At 37.0% G+C, this 17863-nt stretch overlaps 1 protein-coding gene across 2 annotated transcripts in view; it reads left to right on the top strand.

Moving 5' to 3' along the window:
• The first annotated feature begins 771 nt into the window (after window positions 1–771).
• LOC122844931 (unconventional myosin-VIIa-like) overlaps window positions 772–17863 on the top strand; it is a 34973-nt gene continuing 17881 nt past the window's right edge. Inside the window, exons 1-20 of one of the 2 annotated variants that reach the window (XM_044140791.1) lie at window positions 772–792; window positions 4644–4714; window positions 7432–7545; window positions 7725–7877; window positions 8253–8437; window positions 8543–8664; window positions 8788–8930; window positions 9590–9703; window positions 10422–10575; window positions 10651–10727; window positions 11378–11497; window positions 12490–12632; window positions 12719–12929; window positions 13022–13157; window positions 13659–13765; window positions 13882–13923; window positions 14911–15048; window positions 15832–15990; window positions 16342–16434; window positions 17287–17381. In XM_044140791.1, the coding sequence (XP_043996726.1) occupies window positions 4697–4714; window positions 7432–7545; window positions 7725–7877; window positions 8253–8437; window positions 8543–8664; window positions 8788–8930; window positions 9590–9703; window positions 10422–10575; window positions 10651–10727; window positions 11378–11497; window positions 12490–12632; window positions 12719–12929; window positions 13022–13157; window positions 13659–13765; window positions 13882–13923; window positions 14911–15048; window positions 15832–15990; window positions 16342–16434; window positions 17287–17381 (2324 nt within the window). In that variant the 5' untranslated portion in view covers window positions 772–792; window positions 4644–4696. The remainder of the gene's footprint in view (window positions 793–4643; window positions 4715–7431; window positions 7546–7724; window positions 7878–8252; window positions 8438–8542; window positions 8665–8787; window positions 8931–9589; window positions 9704–10421; window positions 10576–10650; window positions 10728–11377; window positions 11498–12489; window positions 12633–12718; window positions 12930–13021; window positions 13158–13658; window positions 13766–13881; window positions 13924–14910; window positions 15049–15831; window positions 15991–16341; window positions 16435–17286; window positions 17382–17863) is intronic. The other variant, XM_044140793.1, reaches the window with a different exon arrangement.

The raw sequence follows: 17863 nt of genomic DNA, 5'->3' as shown, positions 1-17863 counted from the left end.
GCAACTAATTGTGTGTTTTTTTTTAACACAAAAGTCCTAAGATGGAGCCTATGTATGTGTGAGTTTCTATTATGCCCATAAATTTGATGACATCCACAACAGCAATGAACGACAATGTTGCTTCTTTTAACCGCGTGCAAGTCGATTTCTGCTTCAAAAAATGATTTGATGGCATGCTGCAAAAGACTATTGTTGTATTCAAGTTGTGCTAAAAGGAATTAGCCTAGTAGATAAACTATTCCAGCCTAAAAAAGCATCTCAGTGCTAAACATGTGGCATCACCACAGACGTCCCTAATGCTAATGTCAACGTCCACCAGCAAATATTTCGAGAAGCTCCATCAACGATCAGGCCTTCCTGAAACTTACAGACTCTGCAATTAACTTAATTAAAAACTTCAATTGAGTCCCACTGCTAGGTTTTATAAATGTAACTGTGAATAAAAGCTCCTGTTTAACACAGCTTACATCATCATGGTGACTGGGGGTGCAGATGTTAAGCATGTAAGCCTCCTCAGAGGTCATGTAAAGCTCTTTAACCTTAAGAACTGCAGCTGTTCAAAATGTAATTAAGGTTTAACTGCTTTGCTTAATGCTGGATCACTTTCCTGTTTATGATTTGTAAAATTTTGATTTATTTGTGCATCATAGAAGAAAGCACCTACATTTCTCAACTCGTTTTATTTTCTCTCAGACGCTGAACCTCGGCCATCTTGATGGCGGTGAGTTTCCCAGAGGTTCTTGGCCGATGATGAAAGTGACCCAGCCAGCGGTGCCTCTGAATCCCTGCCATGTGAGTGATTCGTGTGATACTTGTTAGAATAACAGTGCAGACCACAGACAGATTAACAGCCAGGAGCTTTAACGAGCCTCTGTGTGTAAATCTTCCAGCAGGTTGACTTTGAGTCTTGTGAGCTGTAAAGATTAACTAGTTTGTTTTAAAAGTCTTAAGATTTTTTTTTAATGGAAATCTGTAATAATCACATGCATCTTCAGTCCAAGTATTAATTAGTAGAACAAACATTTAAAACAGCAACTGAATAATTGAGATTAAGCTCACTGTGGAATACTGGCCCCAGCTCAAGTGAAGCACACACACCTCCAAACTGCAGAGGGTTAATTGTGCAACAGATTGAGGGGTCAGACAAAGTGCAGCCCGAAGACCCCGATGGTGATTAAAAACATTGGAACAGATTTCCAGCAGAATTAAATGTAAAATCAAAAAATCGTGAGATTGTTTAGCAATGAAGCGTCAGAGGATTAAAAAGCAGCTTTATGATTTTCTTTAAGGCTACGTCCACACAGCAGTTTTTGATGTTCAATTAAAAATTTCTGATGGAATCCAATTTTTTTGATCATTCATGCTGCTAATTAAATTTGACTGCAGCCAGAGATTTGTGTGAACAGTTGACGACCCCAAAAGCAACCCGCATGCACAGAAAAATGAAGTAGATGTCACACAGCTGCGAAATGTTTAGGAGAGTAATGGTGGACACTGCCGTCTATGGATTAGTTTTAAGGTTGTTGAGCCTTGGGAGCCCACAGTATTGTTACAAGATCACAACAAGACAAAGAAAACTAAAAAAGTGATTCATTACGTTAAAAAGAGTCCTGACTCCAGTCATAATGTTTTGGCCCCACCCTATTTCTTATTTATTGCGGTTTTGTGTCTGTGGTGAGTCCTTGAACTTGTCAACCTGGTTATTTCTGAATATTGTGAGGACTAAATCACTCATTTAGATCTGCTTAAGACCTTTTTAATTCAGGAGCAATGTGGCATGTTATTCCAGATTTCTGATTTTTATTCATCCCCTGTGTCTGCTTTGTTTTTGTTTGTTTCTAGTGACCAGTTTAGATGTTTTCTGAAGGGGCATTAACCTTCAGAAAAACCTGTATAAGAATTTTGAAAACTACTTAACATTCCCTCCCACTTTGCAGTAATGTGTCAGTCACATCCGTTCACCTCGAGGGTTGAGGATCTGGAAAAATGCCTAGTGATGTGAATACTTTGACTTAACTGAAGTGATGTATTTAGTACTTAGATGAAAAACGTAAACATAAAAGCTTCCAGTTTGATCTGGGTGTTCTGCATTGAGGCATTATCAGTTAATCTGGTAGATCCTTTCCTGTTGGATTGTAATTGGTCTAATGGAAGTTGTGGTTAAAGGAGAATCAGATCCATATGTCTGTACTGGAGACTGAGGATAAATTGGCTCCCTGCAGTTCAGGATAAGACGCTAACGTACACTAATCATTCATTATGGCTAAACCGAAGCAGTTCCTTCATACTTGTAGTTTAATAAAAAAGAAAAAAAAAGTAATGAAACATTTAGAAATGTTGCTTAGACCTTCAGAGTTGGTACAGGGGCTTGAAATCCTTGAATTCCAGTTAGTTCTTGATTTCAAAATCAAGTTCTTGGACTTGCTTGATATTCAAACTGAACAGTTTTGTCATAAAATTTAATTAAAAGTCAAAATTTTTAACTGTTATTTACAGTTGAAGCCAGATATTTTTATACAAAGAGACATTTTTTCTCACTGTCTGACGTTAAATTAGACTAAACTTTTCCTGTGTTCTGTCAGAATAACCAAAATAATTTCTACTCGCTAGCTTTTCTAACTTTCTTTGTATATTGTGATTGTTTCATTCTAATAAATATTTATTATTCATAATGGTTCAATGACTTTTTGATGTGTGCAATTAAAGTAAAGTTTGTCTTTATTGTTAGGTGCATAAAGTGTGAGAGAGACATTTCAAAACAAAATATTTTGTATATTTTAATGTATCTTTTTCCATTCTGTGGAGTATGTAATACTACCACATGAAATTATTAATAACATACAATATTGAATTGAAACTGTTGTTTTAGTTAATTTTTGTTGTTTTTATCTCCAAGGTGCAGCACTTTAAAAGTTTTAAAACTTACCTTAAAAATGCTGGAAAAGTGTTTCCTTGATACTTAAAGTTTAGTGGAAATCTGTTTTCTCAGATTAATTTCACTAGCTGCTCCAAATATGCTTTGATTTAGGAGATTCTTAAAACCATTATATTATTTTATTCCAGCTCCAAACCTCAATTTTCCTGCAGATTAGTGTCGCAAACACCGAAACTGAAGTCATTATACTGCAGAAGGTGACAGGACGGAGCTTGTATCTATTTAGTTATTGAAGTTTACTTTGGGGCATTTGGCCATATGCCACTTCAGCGTTATTGCAAACAAAGGGAACAGAGGAAGGACGACTCAGTGGGGGGGAGCACTAAGTGATTCAGCAGTCATAGCTGCAACTGTGGCTGGTACTTAAACCACAGGATTAGCCCCAGGAATCTGAGTAAGCCTTTAACAAGTCTCCCGTACTGGTTTGTTGTTTCCATTTGAGCCGTGCAGCGAGCAGCTGGTAGCGGCCATGCGCTGCCATACTTCTGCCGGCATTAAACGCTTTCTGAACGTCTTTCACCCAACTTGATCTGCTTTTCAGGCTGAACATTTTCAGAGGTTTGATTGTTTAATAAGCCATTTCAATCTGACCTACTAATCAACCAGGCATTGAAAGGCTTCAAAACCTAAAGGCTTAATCTCACCACTATCCAAGTCTGTTCACTATATTTTGGTGATCAAGTTGGCACTTTGCTTTGTTGAAAATAAATCTTAAAAAATGATATAGAGGTCACCAAAGAAATCCTACAGGCTGAGGATCAGATAAAGGTCTTAAGGTTGAGACTTGAGAAAATGCTCAATTAGTTTGTTTAAAAATCTAACTAAAACATGATAACATAAAGAGAAAATATCTAGAGTCAGAAATGAAAATTTTGATAATTAAAATAATAAGGTTTTATTAATTAGAATAAAAAAATTCCACTTGTTTTGTCATACTGGAAGTAGTGATAATGTTTTGGAGCGGCCCAGTCAGTTCCAGTTTGAATCTTAGTTCCAGTTTTCACAGCTGATAGTCCAGTAGACGCGGTTTGTTAAACTTTCAGCTGGTGCGGTTCGCTTTCACACTGCGCTGTGTCAAACAATCCAAACCCTTTGGAGAACATGTTCCCCTCCTCACCTGTGTTGGCGCTGCACCAAGAATCACCGAAGGGAACAACGCAAAAATCTCTGAAGACACTGAATGGAGTTCACTTGTTTCCAAAGTTTTCATTAGTTTGGGTTATATTTAACGTCTGATAAATTTGTTTAGGCTTTGATCACTTTTCAGTGATCATTAGCGGAGAACATGGTATATAATAGATTGAGGCATTTTCAGGTTGATTTTCAGGTTGATTTCCTTTTGTTTCCTGCTTCTAAATGAAAACATTTTCAGAATCTGTTTATTTCCTTTATTTTTTTGGCTTCATCCTCCTCTTATTCTATTCTAAATGTGATCTTTTTCTTAGATCTTATGCACACGTGCGTTGATCCATCATGTTGAGGTAAAAGTGGAAAATAACTCAAAATCCACAGAAAAGGTTTTGATTACCTTCAATAACTCTGGACAGCTGTTCATCAAGATGCTAAGAGGTTGTAGGGGAATATTTGTTGACTTGTTACCAACAATAGCAAGGAGATAAAGCCATTTAAAGGAGTGCAGGCAGTGCAGCATTGCTTTAAATATGTTGACTAAGTTGTTTGAGATCTTTTTTGTTGTTCATCTTTGAAGGTCTCCCTCACACGGTGACTTCTGATGTCCTCGGGGAAACTCAGACCTGAACCATGGTCATTCTGCAGCAGGTAGGAACCAGCTCATTGCTCCATGTTGCATGTTTTTGTTTCTTCTGTTGTATTTCTGCATGGTCGCTCTTCTCTTGATGTCTTACCAATTTAACTGAACAAACGGCCACATTTATTCACCTGTGCTGCAAAAAAGAGTATAAATGAAAAACAGACCAGTATAACAGATTAATGTGAGGATAAGCAACTTTGAGAGGAGATATTATGTAAGAAACTGTTACCCAGAGTTACCTATCATAGTTTCTGCTGTTTATATGTGTTTGATAGCTATCTGCATGGAGTTCTGCTTTGTCCGTATCCATTTTCACAATTTTAGACATCATGAAAAGGGATATATAACTATTTATTTCCTTACTTTAAAATGTTAAACATTTGTATCACCCGTTCATAACAGTGACTATAGCTGCATTTCCATTATAAATGTCTGCAAACCTTTGAAGATATTCCATTATTGTCGGAAAAATAATATTTCGCAATTGCGATATTTCCACTGAATATGAAAATCACATGTGAATAAGTTTGTTCATATGACAAATCATTAAAAAACATCATTCTAGTACTTTTTTCTGTCTTCTTTTTCTTTGTGGCAACCACCAGTTGTTAATACAAAAAATGTGCTTTCATTGTAGTTTTGCAAAATAAATCGATTATGATACAGCTGAAAAACCACCTCATCCCAGCATAAAGAGTTTTTACAAAATTAATGCTTTTCTGTTAAGCAAATTTATCTTCAAAACAATAAATTGTTCAATTAGACGGTCAGTAGAAACACAACTAGAGAAAGTCTGATTAAAATGCAAATGATTGGAAATCAATTACAACATTTGAGCTGCATTTAGTTATATCTACTGTCTTCTGGTCAGTAGACAGCTGTTCATCTTGATGAAGTTTAACATCAAGAGTTAAACTTAACTCTTGATGTCCAGAGTTAAGTTTATCTTAAAATAAACTTAAGATCACAGTTGCTTATTTTTTGTGGAAAAAATAATTTTCCTTATTCATCCTCATCTCCAACATTGTATCTTAATGGCGTCAGTAATTCTTAAATTAGTTTTCTTACTTCTAAAAAGTCCCACTTGATTACATTAAAATGAGCTTTAAAAATTCCGCAAATTACTGACATCCTGAGTGTAGGGCTACAGAGCCTAATTTCCTCTTTCGGTTGTCATGGAAATATGCAGATTTCATGCAAATTAAATACAATATGGAAGCAGAAGTGAAGACCTTATAACATCATCAGGAATTAATTACCGTATATTCAGCTGAATATCCAATACATGCAGAAATTTGTGTTGGACTCCAGCACCTTCCTAAGTGGATTTTAAACAGACGAATCAGACTTACTTCATATTTGTGCAGGTTTTAGTTCCGTCCAACTTAACAGCCAGTCAATAAAACAAAATTATCGCAAATTATCCTTATAACATTTGTAATTCACTATATAACGATGGACAAAATCCTGACTGCTATTGACCCAAACTAGCTAGCAAGCGATATGCATTTAAAGTGACATTAAAAAGGTCTTTAAAAGCCTTAAATTTGATTTGCTGAAACGTGAAGATGTCGTGTTACAAATGTGCATCAAATATTAATGGATTATTTCCCTCTTTTCAAATTTACCTAAGTTTGCAAGGATAAATTTAGTTGTAAAACAGACCAGATGATTGTTTCTTTCTAAATTTCACTAGAAATTGGTTAAATCCTCTGTTTGTTCTAAAATTAAACTCTGTTACGTCTCTTCCTAACGTCCCATCGTGACCCATTTGGCCTGAAGTTAAGCCTTTTTCAAACTAAATCCTCCCATTCAGTCAGCTGCCAGCAGAAAAATTAGGTAATTCTGATACTTACTGGTTATTCAACCTGCAGATCCAGACAGAAACAACAGGTTACATGACAACAAACCCACATCAGGCTGATTTTTAAAATGTTTCTCTCTGGATTCACCTCCACCTTCAGACACTAGGTGTCCTCAATGTTCCTCTCTGGGCTTCAGATTGAAATTTTACCTTAGTAGTTATATAATTATGTGGATTTATTCCCTCAACATTATACTGTTACATTAAGATGATTGACAGCTGTATTTTTAACAAAAATATCTCTTTCTAAGATGTTCATTTGTCATTTGATCCAGCGGTTTAGTAGACCAGATTTATCAACTCTGAAACTGAAAATGCTAGAGTGAAAAAATTTCAACATGGTGGTTTTCATAAATAAATATTGTGTCAATATTAAAATGAACAGTATTCACATTTATGTGTACGGACAGCCAAGGTTTTCCCATGTAACTGACTGATTCTGTGCTTTTAGTTTTCCTGTTCTTTCAACTTGTCCAACTTTGTTGAATGTTACTTGTCAAAATACAGCTAATTAAAGCCTCTCTTCTATTTCGGAATATTAATTGCATACATTTTGTTGAAGTTTTTAAATTATTGTTACAGAAACCAAAAGATGAAGTTAGAGCAGTTTTATGGATGTAATTCACCACAGAATCATCCAACTTGGCTCCGTTTGGCACAAACTGGAAGTCATCTGATAGTTCCAGACGCCTGTGAAAGGAGTATAAATACTTTTCTGTGCCACACTTAAGGCACATTAACCAGAGAGTGTGGAAAACATATTTTTCAGAACACATTTTTAGTTTTAATAGTAATTATTCTTTGTTTTTTTCTCCTGTGGCCTAAAATCTTAACATACATGCCTTGTTCTGCCTGATGCAGGGGGACTATGTGTGGTTGGACCTTAAGACAGGCCGGGAGTTTGACGTCCCCGTTGGAGCTGTGGTGAAACTCTGCGACTCTGGACAGATCCAGGTTCTGGATGATGAAGGCCGGGTGAGTCCTTGACCCAGCAGGAGGAAAAATCTGAGACCTTTTCGGCTCCTTCTACTAGTTCAAAATTCTTTAAATGAATTAATAACAATTAAACACAGTAAAAAATTGTTGACCAGAATAATCTATATAAAAATAAACGGATTTATTCCCTATTCCCTATTTTTCCCTTCCCTGTGCAGGAACACTGGATTTTCCCCCAGAATGCCACCAACATCAAGCCGATGCACCCGACGTCCATCCACGGTGTCGAGGACATGATCCGCCTGGGCGACCTCAACGAAGCCGGCATTCTCCGCAACCTGCTCATCCGCTACAACGAGCACGTCATCTACGTTAGTGACATCTCAAGTTCACAACAAAAACATTTGCGGTTTCCTGCAGTTTCACAGACTTCTGCAACACTAACTATGTTTCCATCAATCATATAATTGCTCAAATTGAAATTACAGAAATAAATTTGCTTAATTGAAACAAGATAATTGAAAAAATAAATAACGTTTTTTGATTTTTCACTAGTTGGTTTTTCACCTGAAATTAGCATTAGCGTAAGCTAATTTGAACAAAGTGTAAACTCAGATGTCAAAATCTCAAAGAAATAAGAAGACGCTGAAAGCATAACGAAAACATTCTCTAAACATATTTTTTTTTGTAGATCTAGATCTTGTAAGTTTTTATTTTACTTTATTTTTTCTGTTTCCCTCTCCCAGACGTACACCGGCTCGATCCTGGTGGCGGTGAATCCTTATCAGCTGCTTCCCATCTACACTCCGGACCAGATTCGCCTCTACACCAACAGGAAGATCGGAGAGATGCCGCCGCACATATTCGCCATCGCGGACAACTGCTACTTCAACATGCAGAGGAACAATAAAGACCAGTGCTGCATCATCAGGTGTGACTTTGTTTCCTCCTGAAGAACTGTGCAAAGGTTTTTGACTCACTCTCTTCTTCTTTTTTTATTCATTTTTAAATATTTGGATTTGGTTTTGTATGACAGTGGTGAATCTGGAGCTGGGAAAACTGAGAGCACAAAGCTGATTCTGCAGTTCCTGGCGGCCATCAGCGGTCAGCATTCCTGGATAGAGCAGCAGGTCTTGGAGGCCACGCCCATCCTGGAAGGTCAGCTTCAATCTCCACCCACAAAGTTTATGTTTGTCCACTTTATAAACAAGCAGGAAGAAATTATTGCACCCTTCTATGCTTTCTTTGTCATCTCCTGGTCTCATTTGTTTAACTGTTCAGCTTTTGGAAATGCCAAGACGATCCGTAATGACAACTCCAGTCGCTTTGGCAAGTATATAGACATCCACTTCAACAAACGGGGCGCCATCGAAGGGGCCAAGATAGAGCAGTACCTGCTGGAGAAATCTCGAGTGTGTCGACAGGTCAGATAATCCCACGTTCAGTTCAGATTTACTCCAGAACAGTTTTAGCTGAAATGAAATTGTATTCTGATCTGATATGTTCTCCTGTACTATTGGAATCTTCTATAAATAGAGGAAATCCATCCATCCATTTTCTGTACACCTTTTATCCCTAATGGGGTCAGGAGGGTTGCTGGTTCATCATTCTGGGCGAGAGGGGGGGGTCACCCTGAACAGGTCGCTAGTCTGTCGCAGGGCAACATAGAAAACATACAGGACACACAACCATTCACACACACACTCACACTTAGGGAGAACTTAGAGAGACCAATTAACCTGACAGTCATGTTTTTGGACTGTGGGAGGAAGCCGGAGAACCCGGAGAGAACCCACCATGCACAGGGAGAACATGCAAACGCCATGCAGAAAGACCCCGGGCCGGGAATCGAACCCAGGACCTTCTTGCTGCAAGGCAACAGCTCTACCAACTGCGCCACTGTGCAGCCAACAGAGGAAATATTTTCTAAAAAATATAGTTAAATAAAAAATATATCTAAAACAGATTTATGCTGGAGGTTTTGCAGACATCTACATATTTTCTGAATTTATCTAAAAAATGTGATTCTTACAGAGCAGAGTGAAAACTAACATGAATGCTGATTTGTTTTTCTCTCCTGCAGGCAGCCGATGAGAGGAACTACCACATTTTTTACTGCATGTTGAAAGGAATGGGTCCGGAGATGAAGGCTAAGCTGGGTCTGGGCCTGGCCAGGGATTACTGCTACCTCACCGCGGTAAAATTATTTACACAAATCAGACATTTTTACACTGTTTGATATTAAACCAGACAAAACTTTTTCGGCTTTAATTCAGTTGAGATTAACAAATTACTAGAATACCATTTTTGAAAAAGTTTTTCTTAACCTTGAGTCAGTAAGTGATATATGTCATTTCATTGAGATAAGGGGTAGGGTTAGTTAAGTGTCAAGGTAAGTCAATTATTTTGTTGTTATTTGCTGACAGAACTGGCACAACTTTATGAAGTCCTTAGGCCAACATTGACTCTAGTTGCATCTCCATCAGCATTTTTTTATCTGTATTTTGTAGTATCACATTAGAAAAAGTTTTCGGAAAATCTAAAATTTTAAATAATTCCTCAATTTTGCAAAGCTTGAGGTAGTTTTCAGCTAAAGATGGAAACAAATTGACCAAATAAGTTCTGATGTTGCTAATATTCCTGTCCACTGGTGGATCTGTGCCTTACCAGAGGCAAAAGCTCCACACCTCCACAACGTCCACACCTTGGGCCTGGTAGAAAAGACTTTCTGAGAAGTGTGGTTCATGCTGGCTGGCAACCTCTACTTCCTGTTTAGTGCAGCCATATGCAGCGTCAACATCTAACAAAATTCACTTTGCGTAGCGTCGTTGATTCACTCCGAAGGTTAAGTTACTCGATAACGACACTGCTCTGACCAAGAACTGTAAAAGCCTCCCTGTCCTCGCTGTTTCCAGGGTAACTGTACTGAATGCGATGGCCGCAACGACCTGGCTGATTATTCCAGCATCCTGTCGGCCATGAAGGTGCTCATGTTCAGCGAGACAGAGAACGTGGAGATTTCGAAACTGCTGGCGGCCATTTTGCACATGGGCAACCTTCGGTTTGAGGGTATGTGAACACCTCAGAGTCATTACTACTTGTGGAGGTGTGGAGGTTCTTTAACCGTATTCTCATCACCTGCAGCTCGTACGTACGACAATCTGGATGCCTGTGTGGTTGTGAGATCTCCTGACCTGGTGACTGCTGCTTCACTCATGGAGGTTTGTTCCACTCTAGAAATACTACCTACAAACGGATCTATGCTTGTTGATCTATTGGGACATCTTTTTTTTCCTCCAATAGCTTTATTTACAATAAGAAACACACAGGAACAAAATAAAACACAGACAGTAGAGAAAAACACATAAACATAAATACAGTATCTAATGGAATTATAAAACATGTAAATTATATTGTCAAAACTAAATTGGTGCTCGAGGGTTGTAGTTTTCCAAGGGCAGATATAATCTGTATTGAAGTCAATGCTTCAGCATAATTTTTTAGCGAGCGGTGCTAAAATGTTCGGACATTTTTTCAGTTTGAAGTAGAAAAATGTAGAATTTAGCCTTCAGAACATTATTTCTGACTGTAACTTCTATTTTATAGCCTTTTCAGATCCTTATTAATAGGTTATATAACTGATTCACAACAAAGGCTCTCTCATGGCACTTTACACAAATATATCTTTTTCCAATAGTATCTGATTACAGACAGATTTAAACTCAATTATATATTTTTCAGTTTAATTCGATTGTGTGGCCTGACAGCAAACATTTCCCTTTTATCTGAATGTCAGCCTTCACAGCACAGATAGCAAAGAGCCCGTCCGCTACAGAAAAAGCAGCACATTTTGCGTGGTTTTGTACTGTAGGTGGAGCCGAAGGACGTGATGGTGTGTTTGACCACTCGAACCCTCATCACCCGGGGGGAAAGCGTCACCACGCCTCTCAGCGTGGAACAAGGTCTGGATGTCAGGGACGCCTTTGTCAAGGTATTTATTATTTATGGTTTAAAGAGCAGCTTAATAAATTCAAACACAGAGTTGCGTTGCTGTGAGCTCCTTCCTAGAGGCTATGGCTGGATGTTTTATTCTTACATTGACTTCAATCAATGTAAGCCTCATCAACAAATTCTCACAAAATATATGTGAGCAGAGTGGTTTCTGAACTATACCTTTCAGTATGTTTCAGTCATAAAAATATAAAAATGATCATTTTGTTTTGGCTTTTGCTTTTTTTCCATCAGTGAACAACTGTCTGTGATTTGCTACCGGACTGTAGCAAATCACTATTTTTAAAAGCCAGGCCCAAATGTTTGTGCCATTATGTATGTGCTGTAATTTCTGTAAATAAATGAGAAATTTAGCATTTTGAATTCACACTCATGTGTGGTTTCTCCCTCTGCAGAGATCTTTTATAAACAGTCAAGGACTGTAAGGCAGCTAAAACCAGAAGTTGTCAGGCAATCAGCTTGGGGCCAAAATGATTTGTTCCAGGACAAGCTTTTTATTACTATGAAATCAGGCTCAAATGTCATATTTAAAAGCTTTCTTGGAAAAGCTTTGTGACGTTTCTGAAGGACTCCACGCCATCCCACATTTATATTTAACCTTTTCACGTTTTGTCAAGCTACAACCATAAACATAAATGTTTTTGTTGAGATTTTGTAAGACAAACACAAAAAAGTGTATAATTATGAAGCAGAAGAATAAAATGGTTTTCAAATGATTTTATAGGTAGATATCTAAAAATGTTTGTTGTGTGATTCTCCAGTTCTTATTAACATCTATCTAAAGCACTCTGCTTCGTCACACTTGAATTAAATAATTGAATAAGTGCAGCTGTTTGCAGGATGTGTATTTTTTGTCAGAGTAGTAACTCTATTGATGGAGGGGAGTCCCCTCAGATCAGTCTGTCTCCAGACAGGTTTGTGTTCTCACAGCTAAGCAATGCAGGTTTGCTGACTTTATGTTTTATCATGCAGGGGATCTATGGCAGGCTGTTTGTCTGGATAGTAGATAAAATCAACGCTGCCATCTACCGACCTCCTTCCTGCGAGAGTAGTGTCATCAGAAGGTCTATCGGACTGCTGGACATCTTCGGCTTTGAGAATTTTATCGTCAACAGGTGAGGAATACATTTTTTTTTTTTTTTTTGTGGGTTAAACTTCTATTAAGGTGATTTTTTTCTGAATTGTCCGACTGCTTGTGTAGCTTTGAGCAGCTGTGCATCAACTTCGCCAACGAGAACCTGCAGCAGTTCTTTGTTCGTCACGTTTTCAAGCTGGAGCAGGAGGAGTACAACCTGGAGGACATCAACTGGCAGCACATCGAGTTCACAGACAACCAGGAGGCGCTGGACATGATCGCCAACAAACCCATGAACATCATCTCCCTCATCGATGAAGAGAGCAAGTTCCCAAAGGTACGACTCGAAGGATCAAACGCAGTTTTATTCTGCAAAGTTATGTGTGGTGGAAAGAGCCTGAAAACAGTTTCTTGTCCATTTTTTGTCAGGGAACTGATGCTACAATGTTGTATAAGCTCAACTCACAGCACAAACTCAACACCAACTACATCCCTCCGAAAAACAGCTACGAAACCCAGTTTGGCATCCAACACTTTGCTGGGGTGGTGAATTATGAGTCCAGAGGTTTGTTCACCCTAATCAGAGATTAATCTTCTAATTTATGGTCTTTATGTTTAATTATATTAAACTAATCTGTCTCATAATCCATCTGAATTCATACTTTTTACATCCAAAATGTCTTTATACAAATGTAAAGACCTACAAATCTGATCAAAACTATTTTCTTTAAATGCACCACCTAATGCTATCATGCACTTTTTTGAGTTAATTCAGATTAAAGTTCAAGACATGATGGTTTGTTGAAAATAGAGATAATCTAGTTAGTCTATAAACTAAGAACTCCAACTATGAACCTGCTTATAGTAAACAATCTGAATTGTCCAATAATTAAAAAAAAGAACAGAAATTACTCAGAAAAAGAATGGTGCATTTGAAACATATTTATCAGAAAATCTGCACAAAGTTTACAGATTTTACTTTTTGTCAAGATTGTTTGTGTGTGAAGCTTTTGTTCAGTCTGAATGGGTCAACCAAACCCTCTCAGTGTTTCACATTTAATTCCAGGATTTCTGGAGAAAAACCGCGACAGCCTCCATACCGACATCATCCAGCTCGTCCACTCATCCAAGAACAAGTTCATCAAGCAGATCTTCCAGGCCGATGTTGCTATGGTAATGCCTGTTTCCTTTCTGTTGTCGTTCAAGGTGATGACGGGTGGTGCAGCGCTTCACCTCACACCTCCTCTCACTCTTCTGTCTCCTCTGTGTTTTTACTTTTTAAACATCAGTTTCTTTGTGGCTATCAGCAGCCCAGCACCTCCGTTCCCAAGGTAACATCGACAAACTTTGGTGTCTGTGTTTCCTCAACTTCATCCAAAGTCCAGCAGCGTGACTAGCAGCCTCCCACTCCACTCATTAGTCCTTTTCTCCGCAGGAATATGGCTTGTTGCAGGAAACAGCAACATATAATCAACACTTCATTATATGTATATATTAAAAGTTGCATCAGTGTCAATGACAAAATATTTCCTTATGCTGTAAGTCTCGAAATCTTCCAGAGGGAGTAAATACTCTTTTTCAGAAAAATTATTTTTTTGTGCAGTTTTGGCCAGAATATCGTGTGCATCTTCATGCACACGGACATGTTTCCTGGCATCTATAATGTTACACTGACAAATGGAATGTAACTGGGGCAGCTTAAAGGAAAACTCATTTGAGGTTTGAGGAAAATGCAGCTTTGAAAACATTTAACAGACATCTTGTGAAGATTTTTCCTTTTTTTGTGCTACAGCAACATGTTCCCCCTGTCCTGTGTTGTGCATTGTAAGCAATGTTAGTGAATGTGGTGAATGTCCTGATAAATATATAATGTTTAGTAAATTGGTTATCTTTACAATAAAAAATAATTAAATCATCAGTGGAAATATGGGTAAGTTTGCTGGTCAGCTGATCTACAATTGTTTAGTAAAATAATTCAGAAAGTCTGGTCAAAATAAGGCGAGATTTCACAGAACTGCATGTTTCATGCTGTTATTGGGACAAACAGAGTTCAACCATTCTCCTTGACCGTATTTTCAACCATGTTTTAGGGACAGAAGATTTTACTGTATGAGTTGAAGCACTTACTGGATGTTATGACAATCCCTTCTACATTTTGAATCAGATTCAATCATGCTTTTAATTTTTCTTTAGGTGATTTTCTTTTAAGCATTTTTACTATTATGATATTGTTAACTAATTTGTGGTTTGCAGTGTTTTTCTTCCTTTTTATTAGTTATGTATATTATTATTTTGTTTGTTTTACACTGTATTTTTAGGGGGTTGAAACAAGAAAGCGTTCTCCAACTCTGAGCAGCCAGTTCAAACGTTCCCTCGAGATGCTGATGAGGACGCTCAGTGTGTGTCAGCCGTTCTTTGTTCGCTGCATAAAACCCAACGAGTTCAAGAAACCACTGGTAAGAGTCTCTAACCAGTGACTGCTACGCAGCCTTCCACAAACAAAGAGATCCCTCATGCCAGGTTGAGCTAAGTAAGGATCCAACTCCCTGTGGTGGGCACAATGAACCCTGTAAAGGACATATATAACATATTTTCATTTTAAAAACTGTAAAAATGATATTATTGATTCTCTGTTCTGAGATTTTAGAAGAGTAAAATGTAGCATGAAGATGGAAGGAAAAATTTTGATTATCAGAGTTATTAGGAAGAGATTGTTTGCAAATAAATTCACTTCATCGTTGTTACTTTTTGTATAAACAACAAAAAATTATCAGCTACATAACACTACCACCTTTCACATTTTTTAAAATGTTTTGTTTATGGTTTATTTCTTTCCAAAATCTCGACACAATTAATAAATGGCGATGTAATCTTTCAGAATGCAGCTTGTTAGACTAGTGTAGCAACAGCTAACTTCACTGTGAGCTCTAAAATTCCACTGAAAACCTTAAAAATAACACAATTATAACAACTAAATGTTAATTTTTAAATGTGGTGTTATACCCGTTTTCACTGCTTTGGCACAATTAAATTCAAATCTTGTCTTTACTCATGTTATGTTTGAAATTACGTATAAAAACTATAGACTTGCAGCATTTCCAGTCTCCATGTTTGGCCAAATACAAATAAATCTTTCCTGGTGTTAATTATTAATGACAAAATCGATCAGATTTTTATCTTGTATTAGTATTCTTTTTCGTTGATAATGATGATTCGTGTTTCTGCGTTATTTTCCTCAGTTATTTGACAGTGAGCTGTGTATTCGCCAGCTGCGCTACTCCGGCATGATGGAGACGATCCGGATCAGGAGAGCAGGTTATCCCATCAGATACAGCTTTGCTGAATTTGTGGATCGATATCGAGTCCTGATGCCTGGAATCAAACCTGCTCACATACAGGTAAACAGCACCTTCTCTTTGGCTTTTACCTTATTCTCTTTTTTATCTCATTTCTCTGGAAACGGTTACATCAGTATTCTTCTGTTTTCAGAGCATTAAAGCATTTTTAATAGATTTTATTTTGAAAAAATCAAAATTGACATCAATAGTGAAATGAAATCTTTAAATTTTTTGTTTTTGTTTTTGTAAAAAAAAAAAGAAAAGGTGTTTTTTTAAACTGTAACTTGTCTTGATTTTATTAAAACATTTTACTAATGCAGAACTTCTTGCATATTTCTGACCATTTAAATATATTTTTTTTATCTTTTATTCCCCACTTTTGAGTTCATAATTTCTTTTTTTTCCATTCAGGATGACCTGAAGGGAACCTGTCAGCAGATAGTTTCAGCTCGGTTGGGAAAACAGGACGACTGGCAGATAGGAAAAACAAAGATTTTTTTAAAGGTTGGTTTTCCTGTTATGAAATTAAACTGATGAAATCATCAGTTTAATCTCTGGGCTGAAATACAGTTCAGTGAGATCTAATGTAGATCATTTTCCTGATTTGTAATGTGTTGCAAGAAACGTTTTTTTGTGGTCTATCATAAATCCATCTATGTTATTTATTTAGCTTCTTAGCTGCAGGCAAAAGAACAATTACTTTTTGAGGATTTTTCAGACTTCTTGTTGTTGATAGTTTTACAAGTAGTGGGTTCAAAATCAACATTCTGAGGAAAATGTTCTGATTTGAACCTTGAATTTTTAACAACATAAAGCCTTCCTGAAATTTGTCTGCTTCTCTCTGTGATCAGCAATGTTGATTAGAGTTTGTTTTAAAGGAGAAAGTTAAACTGTATCTATATGAAGTAAATTTTCAAGTGCATTACGAAGGATTTTGTGGGGCAGAAAAATTAATTTAGCAAAGCCAAACGTTTGATTTTACATAATTTGTAGTCTGAATTCTGGTCCGTGGGTCTTTCTTCTGTACAGTTTTTATGTTTTTGCTGTTTAACACAGGAAATGTGAAATATGTATAAGTATATTTTAAAGTCATCATAAACAACAAAATAATTAGAAAGGTTTTCTGTTAGATACATTTAACCTAAAAAGGGGCAGATTAATTTATTGAAGTAAAGAAAATCAAGATGAAATCATGAAAACCACCCAGAGCATTTAGACAGTGAAACTCCTCTGCAGGTGAACATAAACTAATCTTATCATTCCCATTAACAATTGGTCGAGCCACCTGAGTTACTCTGTGAAGTCGTGGTAAAAAGTTTTATTTTTCTTACTTTTGTTTTTGTGTTTTCCTGTCAGGACCACCACGACATGCAGCTGGAGATCGAGAGAGATAAAGCCATCACTGATAAAGTCATCCTCATCCAGAAATCTGTGCGTGGATTGAAAGCCAGGTTAGTGGAGGAATCATGGAAGCTGTGTGTTTTGAGAAAAAATATGTTTTTTAAATTTCTTCTCTTCACAACATTTGCTTTCATTTTCCTTTTTCTTCTTAAAATCATAAACTGAGCTGATCCTTTAAAGTACAACCACTTTAAAGGCTAATATTTGATTAAATTGCTTTTAATGCTTCTTAAACTATTTGCTGCCAAATTGTGGCAGTCGCCTGTCCAATCAGTGGCCTGAAGCATGCAGGTGAGGAGTTTACAATAACTACTACAAAGACCTAAGTTATTTTTTGAGCTTAATATTTTGTTTTTAAAACATCATTATAAGTCAAATATTATGTTTGAAGAAAAACAAATCAAAGCCGTTTTATCAGCTTGAGGCGAGTTTTCAAACCATGCAGCAACTGACTCTGTAAACCAAAAAAGCTGCATTGAAACAGTTGAAACATCTTTGCTAAATATAATAAAACCCTGTCTTCAGCATCTTT

The sequence above is a fragment of the Gambusia affinis genome, linkage group LG15 (assembly GCF_019740435.1).
Source record: "Gambusia affinis linkage group LG15, SWU_Gaff_1.0, whole genome shotgun sequence".
NCBI lineage: Eukaryota > Metazoa > Chordata > Actinopteri > Cyprinodontiformes > Poeciliidae > Gambusia > Gambusia affinis.
The sequence above is the reverse complement of the archived record's forward strand: the minus strand, read 5'-3'. Positions and strand labels throughout refer to the sequence as shown.